The sequence below is a fragment of the Plenodomus lingam genome, assembly GCF_022343315.1.
Source record: "Plenodomus lingam strain CAN1 chromosome Unknown contig_3, whole genome shotgun sequence".
NCBI lineage: Eukaryota > Fungi > Ascomycota > Dothideomycetes > Pleosporales > Leptosphaeriaceae > Plenodomus > Plenodomus lingam.
The window spans coordinates 1,380,994-1,398,070 of record NW_027093944.1 but is presented as its reverse complement, the minus strand read 5'-3'; the positions used below and the strand labels follow the sequence as shown (position 1 = coordinate 1,398,070).

Here is a 17,077-nt window from a genome sequence, read left to right as displayed (position 1 = left end):
ACTCTTAGAGCATGTATTATTCATTGCAAGTCTGTACAGTACAGTCGATGGACATCACCTAACCCTGCCTAGCAGCAGTAACTGCATCTACGATCTACTGTATACTCTACCTACTGTACATACCGTACATACAGTACCAAAGTGTTCATACGAGTGCTACCGTACACCTACATGACTGGCTAACCGCACCAGCCGCCTACCTACCTATACCAGGAACAAACCTCCACACACACACACACACACACACACACACACACAAGGGCACGAGAATCCATTTCCATTCATTTGGCCTGCTGAAACATGCCTGCAGCAAGCACTGAGCAAGCACTGAGCAAGTAACCGCTTCACAAGCCACCGTGATATGTCACAAGAATAAAAAAACACAATCTACTAATATGGCTCGGTCTGCATTGTCTCTGAACCGAACCAAGCTCCTCTCTACCTTCTATATCTCTCTACTGTGTGGTCTGTGGTCCTTACCATAGTATGTTCCTACTCCATACATAGTATACTTGCTCACCCTCCTCATCCTCGTCCCCCTTCTCCCCCCTCTCACCTTTCTTACACTTCTCACCGAGACCGCGCCTCCCCACCACGACACACCAACACCAACGCGCTGGATGCATTGCCCAAGCGCATTATCCCCATGATCTCGCCTCCGCAATGCTGCATGCAGTCACTCAGGATGCACATGGAGGGTGAAACCCCAACCAAGCGACACGACACATGCCAGTCCAGGTCTGGTCTGATTGTCTCGTCGTAGTGGGCGCCAAATGCCCTCTTTCCCTTCTCCTCTGATTGGGCCCCTTGTGATTTATGGCTTGCCATATTGCCCTATCCGCCTGCTCCTCTGCCTGTCTTGCTTGTCTTGCTTGTCTTCTCGCTCCATAATTCCGACCAGGGGATAGGCAACCCCCTGGCTCTCAGCCCGGTAGCCTCCTTGATTGGCCCACCGCTCCCATGCGCGACACATCTTTGAACTGTCTGATGGTGTGTCGAGATTTTCAATCATAGTCAGCCGTTCGAGCTGTGATTGCGATGCTCCATGACCACAGCTCGAGCTTGGGCGGATTGCTGACTGCTGACCTGTACTGTCGCAAACACTTGAATCGTTGCCGGCTGTTCCAACTTCAAACTCCAGATTCCAGAATCACTTACTGGCCGGGGCGCTGATAAGCATTGGAGGGAGTGCATGTCGTCGATCATCTAACGTGATGCCTACTTCCAAGGTTGCTGTGGACCTGCAGCTCGCTTGGCTTGACCTCCGGCTGAATCTGCGCATGCCCTACTCTACCTACCGTGGATGAGACTGGTGCTGGTACCTACATACTACAAAACCTAGGGCCTACATAGGACGATGCCACCTCTAGAAACACCATCTGTCTCTAACATCGTACGACATTCCTTGCCACGTGATCGGCCTCAGATAGCCCGCCCCCTCGTCGAGAATGGTCGAGCACTGCTGAAACGTTCTTGTTGTCCGAAGCGAAGACGGCCAGCCGCGACGGGCAACATTGTGCAATTATGGTCATGTACAGATGCAGGGAGCCGCGGGCGGTTCCTTCAGTTACCTACCGACCCTCCCCAGCACACAACGGCCAACCTGACTACATACGGTCGCCGTGAACCATGGGAGGATGCACTTCGGCCCTCCTTGCTCGTCAGGGGGAGATTACGAGTGCGGGGAATTGAGACAGCTTTTGCTTTTAGGGCACCTATCGCCCTACATAGTGTAGGCTGTGAGTACTTAGGTAGCTAGTCATTATCACTATACCACCACCACTAGAATCAATCCTTCGTCTCGAGAGACTTTTGCCAGACTAGGCTTTTTGCACGTCGGCAATACCTATTTGCTTACTCACCTAGTATACTTCTACTGCATTTTACCTTCATCTTGTTCGGCCCATCAAGATAGTAAAAGCAATACTAGTGATTTAGCATTCAAAGGACATTTATAGCGTGCAATTGTATATCGCCGGCTGACTGTGCTGATGGATTCGTTGTCATCTCAACGCCCCTTTTTAGCCTCCTGTCGCTGATGTGTGGGATAGGTATGGTTGCAAAATGCTCTATCATGGTAGGTAGGCAGTTTGTTCTGCATAAGCAGTAATTCCATGTGAGTGTAAAGTTGTTGACCACGTTGACTTCAGTCGTCCCAACATTAAATTCAACTCCTGACATGCCTGTGCTCTATTCCATATGATACATGAATTGACCCATTGCATTCTCTCCTACATGGCCACGCGTCCAGTTCCACCGCGTTCCATCCTGTTCAAACGGCGAGCCGTAGTGATCTATCCCACAAGTCAGCGCAGTCCATCCACAACTGCCAAACATCCCAACCTACCTGTGTCCTTGTTCTCTGTCCTCTCACTGGCAGCCCCATGGCGTGCCGCCTTCCCCTATAGGTTCCCATGTCTCTCAATCTTCGTATATCGTCCTGCACTTGTCTCCTTAGATCGTTTTCAATTTTCATGTTCGTGAGCTCCTCTGTCAATTCCAAAACCGTCGAGTTCTTCAGCGATCCGACTTTCTGCCACGGATGGATATAGAACTTCGCCATAATTTTCTGCGAAACCTTGGGACCGATGCCAAAGAACGATTCGAGGGACCTCTGTGAGAGCAAGCCGTCAGCCATCCTCGCGCGACGGGAGACGGGGGATCCGTAAGAGAGCGCATACCTTGACGAGCGTCGCCTCCGTGAAGCTGAATCCGTTTATAAACACCTAATCACAGTCAGTACAACTCCGGAGGTCCCAATTGCAAACTAACCATCGTGACGACCTCCCCTCAAACACTTTTGGTGGTGCTTAGCGTCTTATACACCAAACAACTTGATGCTTCGTGAGAATCACCAAGATGGCTCTAGCGTGTATTGAGAAGGCGGTCGGGCATGGCAAAACGGAGGCCGCTTTGCCGCCGCCCGCAAGTAAAACACCACGTTTCAACCACGGCTACATCACCCTATTGCACCACCCCAGGGGTTAAACAAATACATACAACCCCCCCATACGCTCCCCCGCCACAGAAGAGGAGCACACATTCGTCATCATGGCTTCCATTCAACGCTTGATGATCAGCTTTATGCTGGTCTTGTCGTTTGCTTTTGTCTTCTTCGCCCAGGGCACTGAGGCGAACAAGGGACCCAAGATCACGCACAAGGTATGCAAATACTAGAGTATCAGCGCAAGAGCTGTGGCTAATCAGACGTGCGTTCAAGATCTTCTTCGATATGAAGAACGGAGACAAGGACATGGGCCGTATTGTCATTGGTCTATATGGCAAGACTGTACCGAAGACTGCTGAGAACTTCCGGTATGTTTCTTGTGGACACAATGTGGAATTGAGATGGTTGCTTACATACCTGGAGTGCTCTGGCTACTGGCGAGAAGGGATTTGGTTATGAGGGCTCCTCTTTCCACCGTGTTATCAAGAACTTCATGATCCAAGGAGGTATGGACTTCTCATCACGAGCTACGCGTAAGGCCTTTGCTGACACTCATTTACAGGTGACTTCACCAGGGGAGACGGAACCGGCGGAAAGTCAATTTACGGTGCCAAGTTTCCCGACGAGAACTTCAAGCTCAAGCATACCCGCAAGGGCCTTCTCTCCATGGCAAACAGCGGAAAAGACACGAATGGAAGCCAATTCTTCATCACCACCGTTATCACCAGCTGGCTCGACGGCAAGCACGTCGTCTTTGGCGAAGTGCTCGAAGGCTACAACGTGGTCGAAGCCATTGAAAATTTGCCCAAGGGCAGCGGCGACAAGCCCCTCAAGCCCGTCACCATTGCCAAGAGCGGCGAGCTCGAGGTCCCTCCGGAAGGTATACACGCTGAACTATGACTAGAGTATGCCGACGGCGTGCTCCGGGTGTCGTAGCCCCGGGCTTTTGTAGGGATGCTGGCTGATTTTTTTCTTCTTGACCTAAAGATCTCTACGGTGTTGCGGAGCCCGCGACTCCCGGTGACAATCTCGACGTTACGGCTGCATCGAACAACAAGGAGGAACAGGCTACTATTCAGTCGTCGGAATCGGTCAAGTCGACTACTCCCGGTTTGGCCGCTGCTGTTGCTGCCGCGGCTGGTGGATCTGCTGAGGGACTGTCGGTCGCACAAAAGGTGTTCATCATTGGTGGCGTCGCTACTGTCTGCACGCTTTTTCTCAAGTCTAGAGGTAACGGCAGTGGGCATGCGAAGACGAGGAGTATGGCTTAGACTTTATCAACGGTAGATGCCTTGCACAGAATATTATTGGTTTTTTCACTTGCGGTCTTGGTTCGCAATTCATGATCTTTTCTGCATGGTATTGCTCCTCCATGTAATCACGGCAAGTATCTTTCCAGCCCGGCCTTAGATCATCTGCGCACATCACCACCACTGTGGTTGCGTAGTGTCTACAACATACCTTGTAGTCGTTGGGTAGTGTCCTGCAGAGGGTGCAAGCTGCAAGGTACTTGTCAAAAACTCGACTGTATCAGTCTCCCTCTCTGCAGTCATTTTTATTTATTTCTTCTGTGGTTGTGGATGGTAGGGGGATTCTGTTTTGTGAATGCTATCTCCAAGACAGCTGTTTGATTGAGACTGGTTTGGTTTATAGGGTAGTCATGTTACAAGTCTTGACAGTTTGATGGAGGATAGTGTGTGCATAGTCTAGAAACCAAACTGTACATGCCATTGCGGATGCATATAGCAAATAGCCTTTCTTCTCAAGTGTAGAACAGGCTTCTGTAATGATGCAATACACTTTTCCTGAGTTGAGACAAAGTGTAAGCAGGGAGCATTGCACCTCTCTTACCACCACCACCTCCTTCTTCCCCATGATTGTGGAAATCGTTAGACACCAATGTCATGAACAGGAATAGAGTAAGTTGACTGTCTGCTTGTTTGTAGTTGTGATACAAATCTGTGGAGATTGCCTGCTAGTTTGGTGTGACAAACCCGGTGGCCAAGCACGAGGAGGGAGGGCTAAGGGAACAAGGCCATGCCGCCACCGCAGTAAAACAGGATACGCTGCAAGCAACTGCACACCAGACCAGTCACCACAGGACAGCATGGTAACAGGCAACATGACGCAGCCCATCACTGGCTTTCGAATCCAACAAAAAATAAATAAGTTGTAGCCCGTCTCACCGCCCAACCCTCAGTCTCACTGTCTCACCGACTCGCCACAATCACTATCGCAGCTGGCAAGCGAGAAAAAGTCAGGGTCCAAGCGCCGCGCTACTGTCATCAGGGTGTTATCGCCCTAAAATTCTCAGTCTCAGTCCTGTCCATCACCACTCTCCCCCCCCTCTCCCAATAAAACCCCCCTCAGTGTGCTTTCTTAACACGATCCTACCAACACAGTCCCTGTGAAGTCCTCTCTTTTGGTCTTCACCCTTTTTCTCTCTTCTCGTTTTCTTCAGGACAGAGGCGTTCCCTTCTTTCCTGTCAAAAAAACGACTCTCAGGCGCGTTTCTGCCTTCGATTCCGACTTTTCGTCTCCTAGAACTCTGCCAGTTTTTGTCTGTCGCTCACCGTCGAGTCAGCCAGAGACTAGACAGTAATCGTTGACTTTCTCCCACGTCATCTCGCAGAATCACAAGAAACCAACAAACTATACAATCCAACCTCTCTTGCCTCACGACCACTTCTTCACCTACTTCATCATGGCTGAACAACTCGACATGGGTCGTCTGAACCTCAACGACTCGCAGCACGCTCCCAACGGCTTCAACGGCGAGCGCTCTGCTTACATTCCTCCCCATCTGCGCGGCCGTCCGGGAGGTGGCCCTGGTGGCCCTGCCCCCATGGACGGCCCGCCTGCGATGATGAACGGCGGCGGCCCTGGCATTGGTGGCAGTGCTTGGGGACCTGCACCAGGAGGGTGAGTACATTGAGAAGCTGCTTCACGATATTAAAACATGCTGATAATGCAACAGTCACGGTCCTCCCCAGCAGATGAACGGTGGCGGCGGCGGCTGGGCCAACGCACCCAACTTCACTCCCCGCGGTCGTGACGGTCCCCAGGGCGGTGGATGGGGCGGCGCTCCTCAGGGAAGGTTCGACCCCGGTGCCTACGGCAAGCCAGGTGGTGGTGCTGGTGGAGGCTCTACCCGAGGCTCTGGAGACGGTCAGTGGAAGGACGGCAAGCACGTTCCAGGCCCTGCAAACCAGCGCCTCGAGCGTGATCTCTTCGGAGTCCCCAACGACCCCTCCAAGCAGCAGACCGGTATCAACTTCGAAAAGTACGACGACATTCCCGTCGAGGCTTCCGGTCAGGGTGTGCCCGAGCCCGTCACTCGCTTCACAAACCCTCCTCTGGACGACCATCTGTTGAGCAACATCGAGCTCTCCGGCTACAAGGTCCCTACTCCTGTCCAGAAATACTCTATTCCCATTGTCATGGGCGGCCGTGATCTCATGGCTTGTGCTCAGACTGGTTCTGGAAAAACTGGTGGTTTCCTCTTCCCTATCCTGGCCCAGAACTTCGTCAACGGACCTTCTCCTCCCCCTCAGTCACAGGCAGGCGGATACGGACGTCAGCGCAAGGCTTACCCCACTTCTTTGGTGCTTGCTCCCACTCGTGAGCTGGTATCTCAGATTTTCGAGGAGGCCCGCAAGTTCGCCTACCGTTCATGGGTCCGTCCCTGTGTCGTTTATGGTGGTGCGGATATTGGTTCCCAGCTTCGCCAGATTGAGCGTGGCTGTGATCTTCTGGTCGCTACCCCCGGTCGTCTCGTCGATTTGATTGAGCGTGGTCGCATCTCTCTTGCCAACATCAAATACCTTGTTCTCGACGAGGCCGATCGCATGTTGGACATGGGTTTCGAGCCTCAGATTCGCCGCATCGTCGAGGGCGAGGACATGCCTCCTACCGCTGCCCGCCAGACGCTCATGTTTTCAGCCACCTTCCCCCGCGACATCCAGATGCTCGCCCGCGACTTCTTGAAGGAGTACATCTTTCTTTCTGTCGGTCGTGTCGGATCTACTTCTGAGAACATCACACAGAAGGTCGAATACGTTGAAGATGCCGACAAGCGCTCAGTTCTTCTTGATATTCTTCACACCCACGGTGCTGGTCTCACCTTGATTTTCGTCGAAACCAAGCGCATGGCCGACTCCCTCTCCGACTTTTTGATCAACCAGGGTTTCCCTGCCACCTCTATTCACGGTGACCGTACTCAGCGCGAGCGTGAGAAGGCTCTTGAGATGTTCCGCAACGGTCGTTGCCCCATTTTGGTTGCCACCGCTGTTGCCGCCCGGTAAGAATCACCACATGTATTCTCTGAGAATCTTTGACTAACGTAAAATGCAATATAGTGGTTTGGACATTCCTAATGTCAAGCACGTGGTCAACTATGATCTGCCTACCGACATTGACGACTATGTCCATCGTATCGGTCGTACTGGTCGTGCCGGAAACACTGGTATCGCGACTGCCTTCTTCAACCGTGGCAACCGCGGTGTTGTACGCGACCTCCTCGATCTCCTCAAGGAGGCCAACCAGGAAGTCCCGAGCTTCCTCGAATCTATTGCTCGCGAAGGCTCTGGCTTCGGTGGTGGCGGTCGCGGAGGACGCGGTGGCGGTCGTGGCCGTGGCGGCGCTGCAACTCGTGATGTACGTCGCATGGGCGGCGGCATGGGTGGCGGAGGCTGGGGTGGAGCTCCTCAGGGAGGCTATGGTGGCGGATACGGTGGTGGACCCGCTCCTGGTGGCTATGCCGCCCCCCCTGCTTCTGGTGGTTACGGAGGTGGTGGTGGTGGCTATGGTGGAGGCTACGGCAACCCATCTGGCCCTGGCGGCAACTCTTGGTGGTAAACGCCACCCTGGAGGCTTCACGATCAGGCCAACCCGGGATTGCATTTTCCCTGTTCGATACCCTGGGACTTCGTGTTGCTTTCGCTTACGGCCTACCTTTCCTTTCTCTTTTTTCCTATGCCTTTTTTGAACGATCGATGCGCTTCTTTATCGGCTTCCACGGATCGATACGGAACTGCGGAATCTCATTCCCCAACAGCATATAGACAGCGCCTGTTTCTAAGCGGATCTGCCTGTTTTCGAGCTCTAGTCGCACAGGATACCCTTTCGACACCCCCGTTGTCGAGCTTGAGCGTTGATGGCAGGACCGCCCGCCTCTTTACGGATAGGCATGCATTACGAATATTTTATGTCTTCGCAGTTCTGCTAAGCATGCTGCTTGGGGAGATTATAGATCTCGTTTTTCCGGCACTCTCTACACGTGGACGGCCCCTTTCCAGCGATTTCCCACGTACGACAAAAGCGATTCCTTTTCCCTGGTCATACTCCTCAGCGATAATGTCTTCCCTCGTCGTCCTCTTGTCCCGCGTTTCTCCACACGCGGAGGAACAGTGCGCGACGTTTTGTCTGGGACGACGGAAGAAGTTTGCTGGTAATGACATTCGCATAGTAGACGGCGTTCATGAGGGTTGCCCTTGTTGCTGCCCACTCAACATTCACGACGACGGAAGATACCCCGGTTCTTTGCGGTGACCATCTCATGTGGCTGTTCTTTTCATGGCTGGCTCGGCGGGGCAGTTTGGCATCGTGGAACAAGAAGTTTGTTTGTGGCTTTTTTTTCTTGATAGCCATGGCCTCCCTCCCCCTTCGTACTCTTCCCGTGCACATAAGCCAGCAGTATGCGGACCCAGCGAAAAAATGACTTGGGTTAAGGGAATCTCGATAAAAAGCAATAGTTTTGAGCATGTGAAATCAGTGTTTTCGAAGAGATGAGCATGATGACTGTCTTGTGTGGTGTACATGGCTTTGTGCAATTGAATGCACATGGTTGAAGCTTGCAGTTTGCGGTTATGCTGAGATGTGAAGTAAAGTACAGTGAAGCATTGTTATTGCTATTACTACTGTAGGTGAAAGGGCATGCCAAAAGTCATGGAATCCATCCGCGTGCTATCTGGCAGATATAAGATACACATGTATGATAATGATGATGACATGTGACATGTGACAATGCGACTGGGACAGGGAGAAATAGCAGGGGCTGGAGTGAATTGACTGGGATTTGAGTTACGTAGGGGGGCTGGAACTTGGACTTGTTTGGTAAGAGGGAGCTACCGGTAAGTTGCCGATCTGCAACTTCGTGTTCTTACCTTACCGTAACCGTAACCGTACTTTACTTGGTAACCTTATGAAACCAACTTCACATTCTCCGCAGTCGCCCAACAGACAAACCTCCCAAAATCCAACATCCCCAGTCTCTCATCGCTTCACAATATTGGCAAGATCTCGAGGCGCAACCGATTAGATTGAACACAAAGAGGTCGCCGATCTCGCCATGGCCATGGAGGACGCGCCTACCTCGTCCGCTCCTCCGTCTGGACGCGTGGAAGAGGCGGACAGCAGAAACAGCCTGCGACACATCCTCGCAGACCCGACCATGGAAGACAGCAACAAAGCATCACCATCGGTGGCCAATACACCAGCGCCTGAAGACAGCGAGGCAGGAGGTGATGTGCCAGACGGCTCGCGACCAGCGACAGACACGGATGCGCCCCGTCCCTATTACACGGCCACGACGACAACCACACGGCGCAATGCCAATGGCAGTGTCTCATCCGTCTACAGCGGCAACAAGATCAAGCATCTCAAAAAGGACGACGGCATCCCGCTCTGGCGCAAGGACATACAGTACGACTTCCTCAAGCTCGTGTTTGAAGACGACAAGCCTGTCTTCACCAAGCAGTCGGATGGCACGAGCGGCCACACGTTTGCTGACATCTATCTCGATGCCATGGCTGGTAGCAGCAAGTGCAGCAAGATTCTCAAGGACAAGTTGCTGACTGAGCGGCCGGCTGCTATCAATATGGCCATGGTCTGTCTGCTGGTCAATGTCGGGCGCATGAATACTACTTTGAACTGTAAGTGCGATGTTTTTCTGGACATGCTTGGGCATTTGTCGCCCAAATAACACACACATACACCCCGCTAACATGTTGCAGTCTTTCCCGAGATGCGCGCCCAGCTGCGAACATATCACTCGATCCCTTCGCTCCAAGCACACCAGGATCCCAACGCCTACAAGCAGCTGCAAGATGCGCCGCGCCTCAAGTCCATCCTCAAGGGCGCCACAGAAGATAGGGAGCAGCCCAGCACCATTGAAGAAATCATGGCCGCCACCATTCCACGCACAAACCCCGTCAACCTCATCTTCGTCCTCTCCCAATACGCCCCCAAGATCTCGGAGCTGCACTTCTTCCCGCCCCGCGACTTCTTCGATCTCGTCATGCGCCCCAATCTTAGTAGCAGGAGCCGTGCCACCGCCTTTCTCTGGCTGATGTGGTGGTATCTCGAAAGCGACTTCTCCAAGCACGCTGCGGAGAACAACCCGTTTGGCCACGGCCAGCTGGGACCTGCAGATGATCCTGCGACAGCCGATTTTCCAATCAAATGTCCCCCCTTTGACATCTTGACGCCGGATCAGGAGGCGCTCGAGAATGTGGATACACCCGAGGAGAAGAATTTTGGAGAGATCAAGCGCAAGGAGAGGACCGCCATTCTTGCGAGTGACATGGCGCCTGTCGTCACAGGACCGAAGAGGACGAACAAGAAGGGTGAGTCGAGGCCTTGGTATTTGCTGGTCTTGAATGTGAACACTGATATTCTAGCTAGCATTCAACCAGAATCCTGTCTTCTCTGTCATAGCAGATGATGGCGCTTCTACCCCTGGCAGAGATCGACAATCGCCTTCCCACGGTAAGCACTTGACCTCCACCTCCAAGTCTATTACCCCAAGCCAGAATGAAGCTAACCAATACAACCACCAGGCTCAGCCCGCGGCCGCACCAAGTTGGCCAAATCCCTCCTCGAGCGCGACTATGCCTCAGACACTGACCGCACACGTTCGGCCTCTCCCCCAAACTCTGTCTACAACACCACAAGCAAACAGCATGCCGCTACACCCAACATGCGTATAAACACCCTTCTAAACGACGACGCCGGCCCTTCCTCGTCCCCCGCCCCCAAAGGTCCCGGCCGCGGCAACTGGTCGCGAAATCGCTCATCGGGCCTCCACCACCCCGGCAGCGCCGCAAGAACCTTCAAATCACGCCTCGACGCCACAGCCTCACAAGACGGCGCCTCCCCCTCTACCAGCGCGCCCACCTTCAACGGGCCCCACGGCTTCTACCTCCCGCTCAACGGCTCCGATCCTTCGCACAAACGCACCCGCCCGCTCACCCAGCACCAACTCGCAGTAGAACAATACCGGCGCCGCCGCGTCGACGTGATTCTTGCCCGTAGCCTGCGCAAGGAATACGCACTCGCGAGTCGGCGCCGGCGTCGCGCAAACCCGATTATGCTCAGCTGGATCCGCTGCAAGGGCATGCCGGACGGTTACGACACGGATGAGGAGACGCACAGCCTGGGCAAGTATTATGGCGGTACCGCTGATAGTGGTGCGGGTGGTGCCATGGACCTTTCCAAGACGCAAACACCCCCGCCCATGCCGGCCGGGCTTGTGCCCTTGGATTTCGGCGGCGAGGTCAACGATCATGGCGAGGAGAGTTATTACCGGGCCAAGATGCTGGGCAGGGCGTTGAGAAGGGTGGAGAGATGGGAAGGACGGCGGGGAACGGGTAGACGGACACGAGGCAAGGACAAGAGCAAGTCTGGTCCTGATGATGAACGCGTTGCACATCCCGACGCCGACGCCGACGCCGACGAAGCACTCGACGCAGCCAACCTCGAGGAATCTCAACGCCAACAACATCGCAGACTCTTACGCGAAGAAGAAACAGAATCCGAAGACGAAATCATGCGCGATGTCGATCGCGACGCTGATGCTGATGCTGACCCTGACCCCGACGCTGAGGATAGAGAGGTCCTTCTTGGTCGTGGGGAGGGCAGCCCGGATGCAGATGGCGATGCGGAGGAGCCGGGGGATGAACATGCAGCGTCGGATGATGATACGGATGAAGAGCGGGGTTGGGATGGCGAGGGCCGGTCGTTGCCGGGTTCGAGGGCTTTGAGGTAGGGTGGGCGTGTTGGGGGGTTTTTTTTGGCGTTTTTTGGGGTGGGGGAGGTTCGGTTGAGTTGGGAGGGGGAGGAGGGAAAGTGTTGGACATGGATATTGATACTGATATTGATATCGGCGTCATGGTGATAGTAATGGTGGAATTATACTGATTCTGATTGTATTATATGATTTCTCTTTCCCTTTTTCATCTCCCCATACTCGACAACAACCCAGCACACTGCAAGAACACAAGACTCCCCCAGCTCCCCGCAAAATAACCCCCTTATTCTGGCATATCATTGAATCTCACAGATATCTAATTTTTTCTTTATTGTCGTTTTGGCTTTTGCTTCTTGTGTCATGGAGAGGGGCAAGGGGAGGAGGGTTTGGGTTGGGTTGGGATGGTGTGCTTCGCTTTGTTTTGCTGTGCTGTGCTGTGCTGTGCTGTGCTGTGCTGTGCTGTGCTGTGCTTTGCTTTGCTTCCCTGTGCCTCGCCTGCCAAAAGTAAATGCCCAACGGCGATAGTTGTGCGAAAAGAGAAAAACTACAAGCACAAGCACAAGCACACCAAGATGGCCAAGTACACCAGCACTATACGTGCGGTATCCCATCCTCCATGTACCCTCCCCTCTGTGTACATCTCGCCATGTCAGCGGGGTATGGTGGTTAGAACTATTGCTGTGCGGTCTAGAGACGACAGGGTGAGATAGGAGAAGTGTGGACTCTTGCATGTACTTGTATTCTGAATTTCCGTATCCTGAATTCTACCCCGTGTAAGCGGTGGTGTGGCCTTTAAAAACTCCTCCTAGCGCAAGAGAAACGGCATCAAAGAAGCCATATCGCGGGCCTCGTCGAACACGCCTAGTCACTATCGCTGTCGCTACTACTACTACTACTACTACTGCTCTCGTCACTGCTACTACTCCCCCCTTCCAAGCCAGCCAAAACACTACCAGCCCTATTCACACCCGGCTTACTCTTGACCCCATTCGGCGCACCAACCGGCACCCCAGCCCGAGCCCCAGCCTTGAAAAGCTTACCGAGATTCATATTTCTCGGGTCAAACGCAGCGGCCAACTTACCCTTGGCACCACCAGTCAGAGTCTGCACCTGGACAAGCTGATCCTTGAGGCCGGTGAACTGGCTGGATTTCGATGACAAGGTGGGTCTGCGGTTTGGCGTTTGGAGACTTGCTGATGAGGGCCCTGGTCCTGCTCTTGCTGCTGTTGTGGCGGGACGTTGGAGGCTAGGGGAAGCTGTGGATGGGAGTTGGCTGTTGGGGGGTAAGGGGATGGGCGTTCTTTTGTAGGGTTGGGAGGGTGCGGGGACTGGCTGGCTTGTCTCTGGTACCATGGGGGTGGATTGCGGAGGTTTTGATTGTACAGTTGGTTGAGGGAGCGAGGAGGATAGGGGTTGTGTTGATGAGGCTGGCGGTGGGGCGTCTGGCAGTTCGTTGTCAGTGGCTGAGCCATCCGAATCGCTGTCTGAGGATGCAGAATCGCTATTGCTTCCACTTTCGTTGTTTACCGCCTGGGGCGTGCTGGCTTTTGAAGGTGAAGCCGATGTTTCCTCTGAGTTGTCTTCAGCATCGGAACCGTCAGGAGTTGGCGAGTGGCTCAAAAAGCGCGCAGGACGACGGGTCAATGCCGGAGAAGAGCGAGTTGAGACGGCAGGACTGACGGATCGTGACTTGCTCTCTTCTTCGCGTGCCAGTCCTGCATCAGATATGCTCTCGTTTTTGCCGTTTGACAATGGTTGAGAAGATGCTGCGCGTGCATTTGCTTCTTGATTGCTAATAGACTCGCTGGAGACTCCGTCCTTATCAGCAATATTGCCGAAGTCCCAGGAGTTTGAATTCCAAGGTGTCTTCTTCTGGTTTTTCTGCGTTTGCGCCAAAGAATCTTGTGCCTGGGTTGGCAATGACCGAGCTACCTGATCCCGTACCGAGGACTGCTGCTCCGCGCTTTGCTCTACCGACTCCAACCCATTTTCCGAGGTTCTCGGTAACTGGCTTGATCTGATTTCATTCTCTGGCTGCAACTCAGGTTGGACGGTGCTACTGTTTGCCATGGCCGCAGATACATTATGAGACGTTTCGTCTTCCTCAGGATCTTCTGAAGATTCTGATTCAGCACTGGAAACCATAATGACCTCCTCGCCAACGGACTTGGCTTGAGAGCTTGTCTTTGACGAAATCGGGGCAATGGATTCCGCTTGCGGTGGCTCAATTCTGCTAGGATCAGCAAATGGACCTGGTGCTGCTGCAGGTTCGACCACGGGATTCTTCCTCGGACGTCCACGCTTCTTAGGTACAGTCGCTGTTGAAATTGGGGTAGTCCCGGAACCTGCCTTTTGCGCCGGTGCAGCTTGATGAGACGAATGGGCAGATGAATGCTTTGCGCTAGTCTTTGCAGAAGCTGGATGAGTGTTGGGTGACTCACGCTGTCGAGAGTGCTCATTGCCACCCTCGGATTGGAAGTTCAACTTTTCCAGTGTAGGCTTTCTCACATCACTTGTGGTGCTGTTGTTGTGTAACGAAGTATTCTTTGGTGATAAGTTTCTTATGTTTGCTGGAAGTGGAACTGGAGTCCTTTGAGTCGTAGCTCTGACTGTAGCTGGCTGCGAAGGGAGGCGAGCGACTGTCTCTGGTTCAACCTGTGGCTGGATAGGCGTTGCCGTCTCAGATGACGCTTTCTTCTTAGCTGACGTTCCTGACTCAGTATCGGTCTTGTCAATGGAGACTGGGGGAGAAAATGTGGCAGCCGTAGATTGTGCACTTGTATTTGACTGAAGTGAGCCCCGACGCGAAGACTGGTCAGCCAGAACCGGCGGGACTTTTTTCCGTTGGCGTAGACGATCCAGTCTTGCTTGTACACTTGGATCAACGTTTCTCGGTGTACTTGTGCTTTTTGGCGTGCCGATACCTCGCTGGGAGCTTGAAGCTGCAATATCATTCGCGGCTTTGATGGCGGACTGTGAAGTCCTAGACGGTTTCTTAAGGCTTCCTGGCCGGGATGTCTTTGCTGGTGTGGTTTGGATGGGAGTGGAAACACCATTTTGAACATGACGCGACCGTATCAGAACTTCCTCGTCCTGTTGTGTCGACTCAATGAAATCACTCTGAGCAAGTGGATATGCGTGAGTCTTCTCTAATGATGTTCTTGAAGGGCTTTGTTTAGTGGGAGTGTGTCTCTGAGCTTGCACAGACAGCCGCCTGGCACGGTTCATCAGGGCCACCGCTTTCTGCACAGTCTTTGGCGATCGGCCATAGGTGGTCATGTTTGAGCTCGATTTCTGACCTACAAACTCGGGAGAGCTTGATATCTCGTATAAATCCTTTCGTCGGGAAGCTACTGGAGGGGTTTGTTGCATGTGCGAGGGTGTGGACTCTGGGGAGCGCAGTATGGCAGTGTCCACGGCTTTCTCGTTTGTTGTAATTGATTGCAGTCCATCTTTTTGCTGGCGGCGTAGGTCGCTGTCTTGCGTGATGTCCTTGAGCGGGCAGACATGGCCCTCCGATACCTGAGGCGCCGACTGATGGGGTGTTCTTGAGCGAGATGTGTTCTTTTGCAGTCGTGCTCCCCGCGGTGTCTCCTTCCGAAGGGGTATGGATGGCTCTCTTACCATGGCCTCTATCTGTGCGACTTCAGGTGTGGGCTGTCGAGGTAAATCCCCCAGCTCCGGCGATTCCGCCTTGATGCCAGACCCAAACTCGGCATCTCCTGTCTGTCCCCCATGCACGAAGACTAAAGATGCTCCTGTATGCGATCTCGAGGAACGATGCGCAGCCTGTAAGCCATTTGCAGCTTCATCAGAGATATCTTCCCCGCAGAGCTCCGACTCGGTAGTTGGTAGTGGCTGATCGCGCAGAGGATGCGACTCTTCGCGTACGCAGTGGAGTTGTGAGTGGTTTATGCGTCGCCTCTTGTTTGCGCGCTCTTCTGCAACTTCTAGTAATCGTTTCTGTGCGGAGGCGGGCCGCAGGTTCGAAGTCACGGGCACGGAGAAGTCGCGGTCGACAAAGGAAGGTACGACTTTGATCTTTCGCATGGTGGGATCCGCCTCGCCTTCGAAGATGGAGCCGACAGTGTCGTCGACGTCCAAGTCGCAGTCGTAGGCATCTTGGAGCTTGTTGATGGTGAATGCGCTGGACATGATCAGCGCCTGCCATAGACTCTAGCATAACTACAACAAGCCAAACTTACGCTGCCTGCTGAGCGTTCAGATAATTCTTCTTGTACCGCTCCTCAATCTGACCCCAGACTTGTCGAAATGTGTGATTTACTTGGACAGGCAGAGCAAACCTCCTGGCCTTCATGTCGGCCAGGGCTTGCACTCGCGATGGGCCGTGGGCGTGCTCGGCAGCGAGAGGAAGAACTTCAACTGTCAGTCGCATCGACGTCGGCGCCACTGGAAGCGTCGGTGGCGCCATGAGACGAGACATGGCGTCGCGTGCTGTGCAAAAGAATTGCGAGTGGAGCACGGCGATGCGACGTTGGACAGAGTTGACCAAGAAATTCGGTTGATCAAGAAATCAGTTGAACAGATAGAAAAGAAAGTTTGTTTAAGTTACGGGCAAGGTGGACCCCAGCTCCGGCCGTCCCACCACCAGAGACGGGAACGTCACCCGTCGTCCATGGGCCTTGGCAACTTCTTCACTTCACGAACGCTTCCCTCACTCTCACCTTAGCCTTCTTCGTGTACTGGCATGGCCAGACTGGCTCATGTTGCGATGATGGAGGAATGCTAGGCGGGGTGTGCAACATGTCGGATGTGTGTCGAATGGTTCCTGGTTGCAAGATTCAGCGTTGTCTCCTAACTTACCGGTACGGGGGGGGGCTGTCACGTGAGAGCGCGTTTCGTTCGTTCCAACACCAGTCACGATAAAGCCTCTTAGGTCCGAGACACAGGGAATCTCTCGTCCACTCTTCACTCTAAATATGGCATTAATCTTTGTCTGGTTCAACTCCAAAGAGGCCCTAACAGTTGGCTTTTCTACGACCTCGTCGTTCTCTCAATGCAATGGGAAGCTACACAATCCAACCAAGGAGAGATATCTTTCTCACATGCACTGTTGACGTGTCACGTGTCCAGTGCATGCT

General features: G+C 53.4%; 7 protein-coding genes across 7 annotated transcripts; 3 read left to right on the top strand and 4 right to left on the bottom strand.

Annotated features, from left to right (window-relative positions):
• Positions 1-814: 814 nt before the first annotated feature.
• Positions 815-1,561, bottom strand: IAQ61_007854 (uncharacterized protein; the record flags this gene model as incomplete). Its single annotated transcript, XM_066097764.1, has 3 exons — positions 1,398-1,561; positions 1,223-1,322; positions 815-1,119 (listed from the first exon to the last, which is right to left on the bottom strand). Exons 1-3 carry the CDS (start codon positions 1,530-1,532, stop codon positions 815-817), a joined length of 540 nt encoding a protein of 179 aa, XP_065952261.1. The 5' UTR covers positions 1,533-1,561.
• A 670-nt stretch (positions 1,562-2,231) lies between these two features.
• On the bottom strand, positions 2,232-2,775 carry IAQ61_007853 (mitochondrial 37S ribosomal protein uS13m; the record flags this gene model as incomplete). Its single annotated transcript, XM_003841949.1, has 4 exons — positions 2,232-2,294; positions 2,348-2,614; positions 2,682-2,726; positions 2,773-2,775. 4 exons carry the CDS (start codon positions 2,773-2,775, stop codon positions 2,232-2,234), a joined length of 378 nt encoding a protein of 125 aa, XP_003841997.1.
• Positions 2,776-2,871: 96 nt separating this feature from the next.
• Positions 2,872-4,218, top strand: CPR2 (Peptidyl-prolyl cis-trans isomerase B; the record flags this gene model as incomplete). Its single annotated transcript, XM_066097763.1, has 6 exons — positions 2,872-2,983; positions 3,029-3,162; positions 3,221-3,315; positions 3,371-3,453; positions 3,510-3,827; positions 3,935-4,218. Coding segments are annotated over 6 exons (1,026 nt in total), but the record flags the coding sequence as incomplete, so codon positions are not given.
• A 1,433-nt stretch (positions 4,219-5,651) lies between these two features.
• DED1 (DEAD-box ATP-dependent RNA helicase) lies at positions 5,652-7,804 on the top strand (the record flags this gene model as incomplete). The annotated part of the gene is made up of 3 exons (XM_003841952.2): positions 5,652-5,869; positions 5,925-7,247; positions 7,306-7,804. The coding sequence occupies 3 exons, from the start codon at positions 5,652-5,654 to the stop codon at positions 7,802-7,804; spliced, it is 2,040 nt and encodes a 679-aa protein (XP_003842000.1).
• Positions 7,805-8,293: 489 nt separating this feature from the next.
• On the bottom strand, positions 8,294-8,596 carry IAQ61_007850 (uncharacterized protein; the record flags this gene model as incomplete). The annotated part of the gene is made up of 1 exon (XM_066097762.1): positions 8,294-8,596. One exon carries the CDS (start codon positions 8,594-8,596, stop codon positions 8,294-8,296), a length of 303 nt encoding a protein of 100 aa, XP_065952259.1.
• A 469-nt stretch (positions 8,597-9,065) lies between these two features.
• Positions 9,066-12,018, top strand: IAQ61_007849 (uncharacterized protein). Its single transcript, XM_003841953.2, has 4 exons — positions 9,066-9,879; positions 9,961-10,572; positions 10,631-10,714; positions 10,786-12,018. Exons 1-4 carry the CDS (start codon positions 9,297-9,299, stop codon positions 11,991-11,993), a joined length of 2,487 nt encoding a protein of 828 aa, XP_003842001.1. The 5' UTR covers positions 9,066-9,296; the 3' UTR covers positions 11,994-12,018.
• A 678-nt stretch (positions 12,019-12,696) lies between these two features.
• On the bottom strand, positions 12,697-16,538 carry IAQ61_007848 (uncharacterized protein). Its single transcript, XM_066097761.1, has 2 exons — positions 16,181-16,538; positions 12,697-16,122 (listed from the first exon to the last, which is right to left on the bottom strand). The coding sequence occupies exons 1-2, from the start codon at positions 16,417-16,419 to the stop codon at positions 12,837-12,839; spliced, it is 3,525 nt and encodes a 1,174-aa protein (XP_065952258.1). The 5' UTR covers positions 16,420-16,538; the 3' UTR covers positions 12,697-12,836.
• Positions 16,539-17,077: the final 539 nt, after the last annotated feature.

Coding starts and splice junctions, on each gene's coding strand:
- IAQ61_007848 (XM_066097761.1), bottom strand. CDS start 16,419: ATGTCTCGTCTCATGGCGCCACCGACGCTTCCAGTGGCGCCGACGTCG. Junction 16,123..16,180: donor CTGAACGCTCAGCAGGCAGC/GTAAGTTTGGCT, acceptor GATCATGTCCAG/CGCATTCACCATCAACAAGC.
- IAQ61_007849 (XM_003841953.2), top strand. CDS start 9,297: ATGGCCATGGAGGACGCGCCTACCTCGTCCGCTCCTCCGTCTGGACGC. Junction 9,880..9,960: donor CATGAATACTACTTTGAACT/GTAAGTGCGATG, acceptor AACATGTTGCAG/TCTTTCCCGAGATGCGCGCC. Junction 10,715..10,785: donor TCGACAATCGCCTTCCCACG/GTAAGCACTTGA, acceptor TACAACCACCAG/GCTCAGCCCGCGGCCGCACC.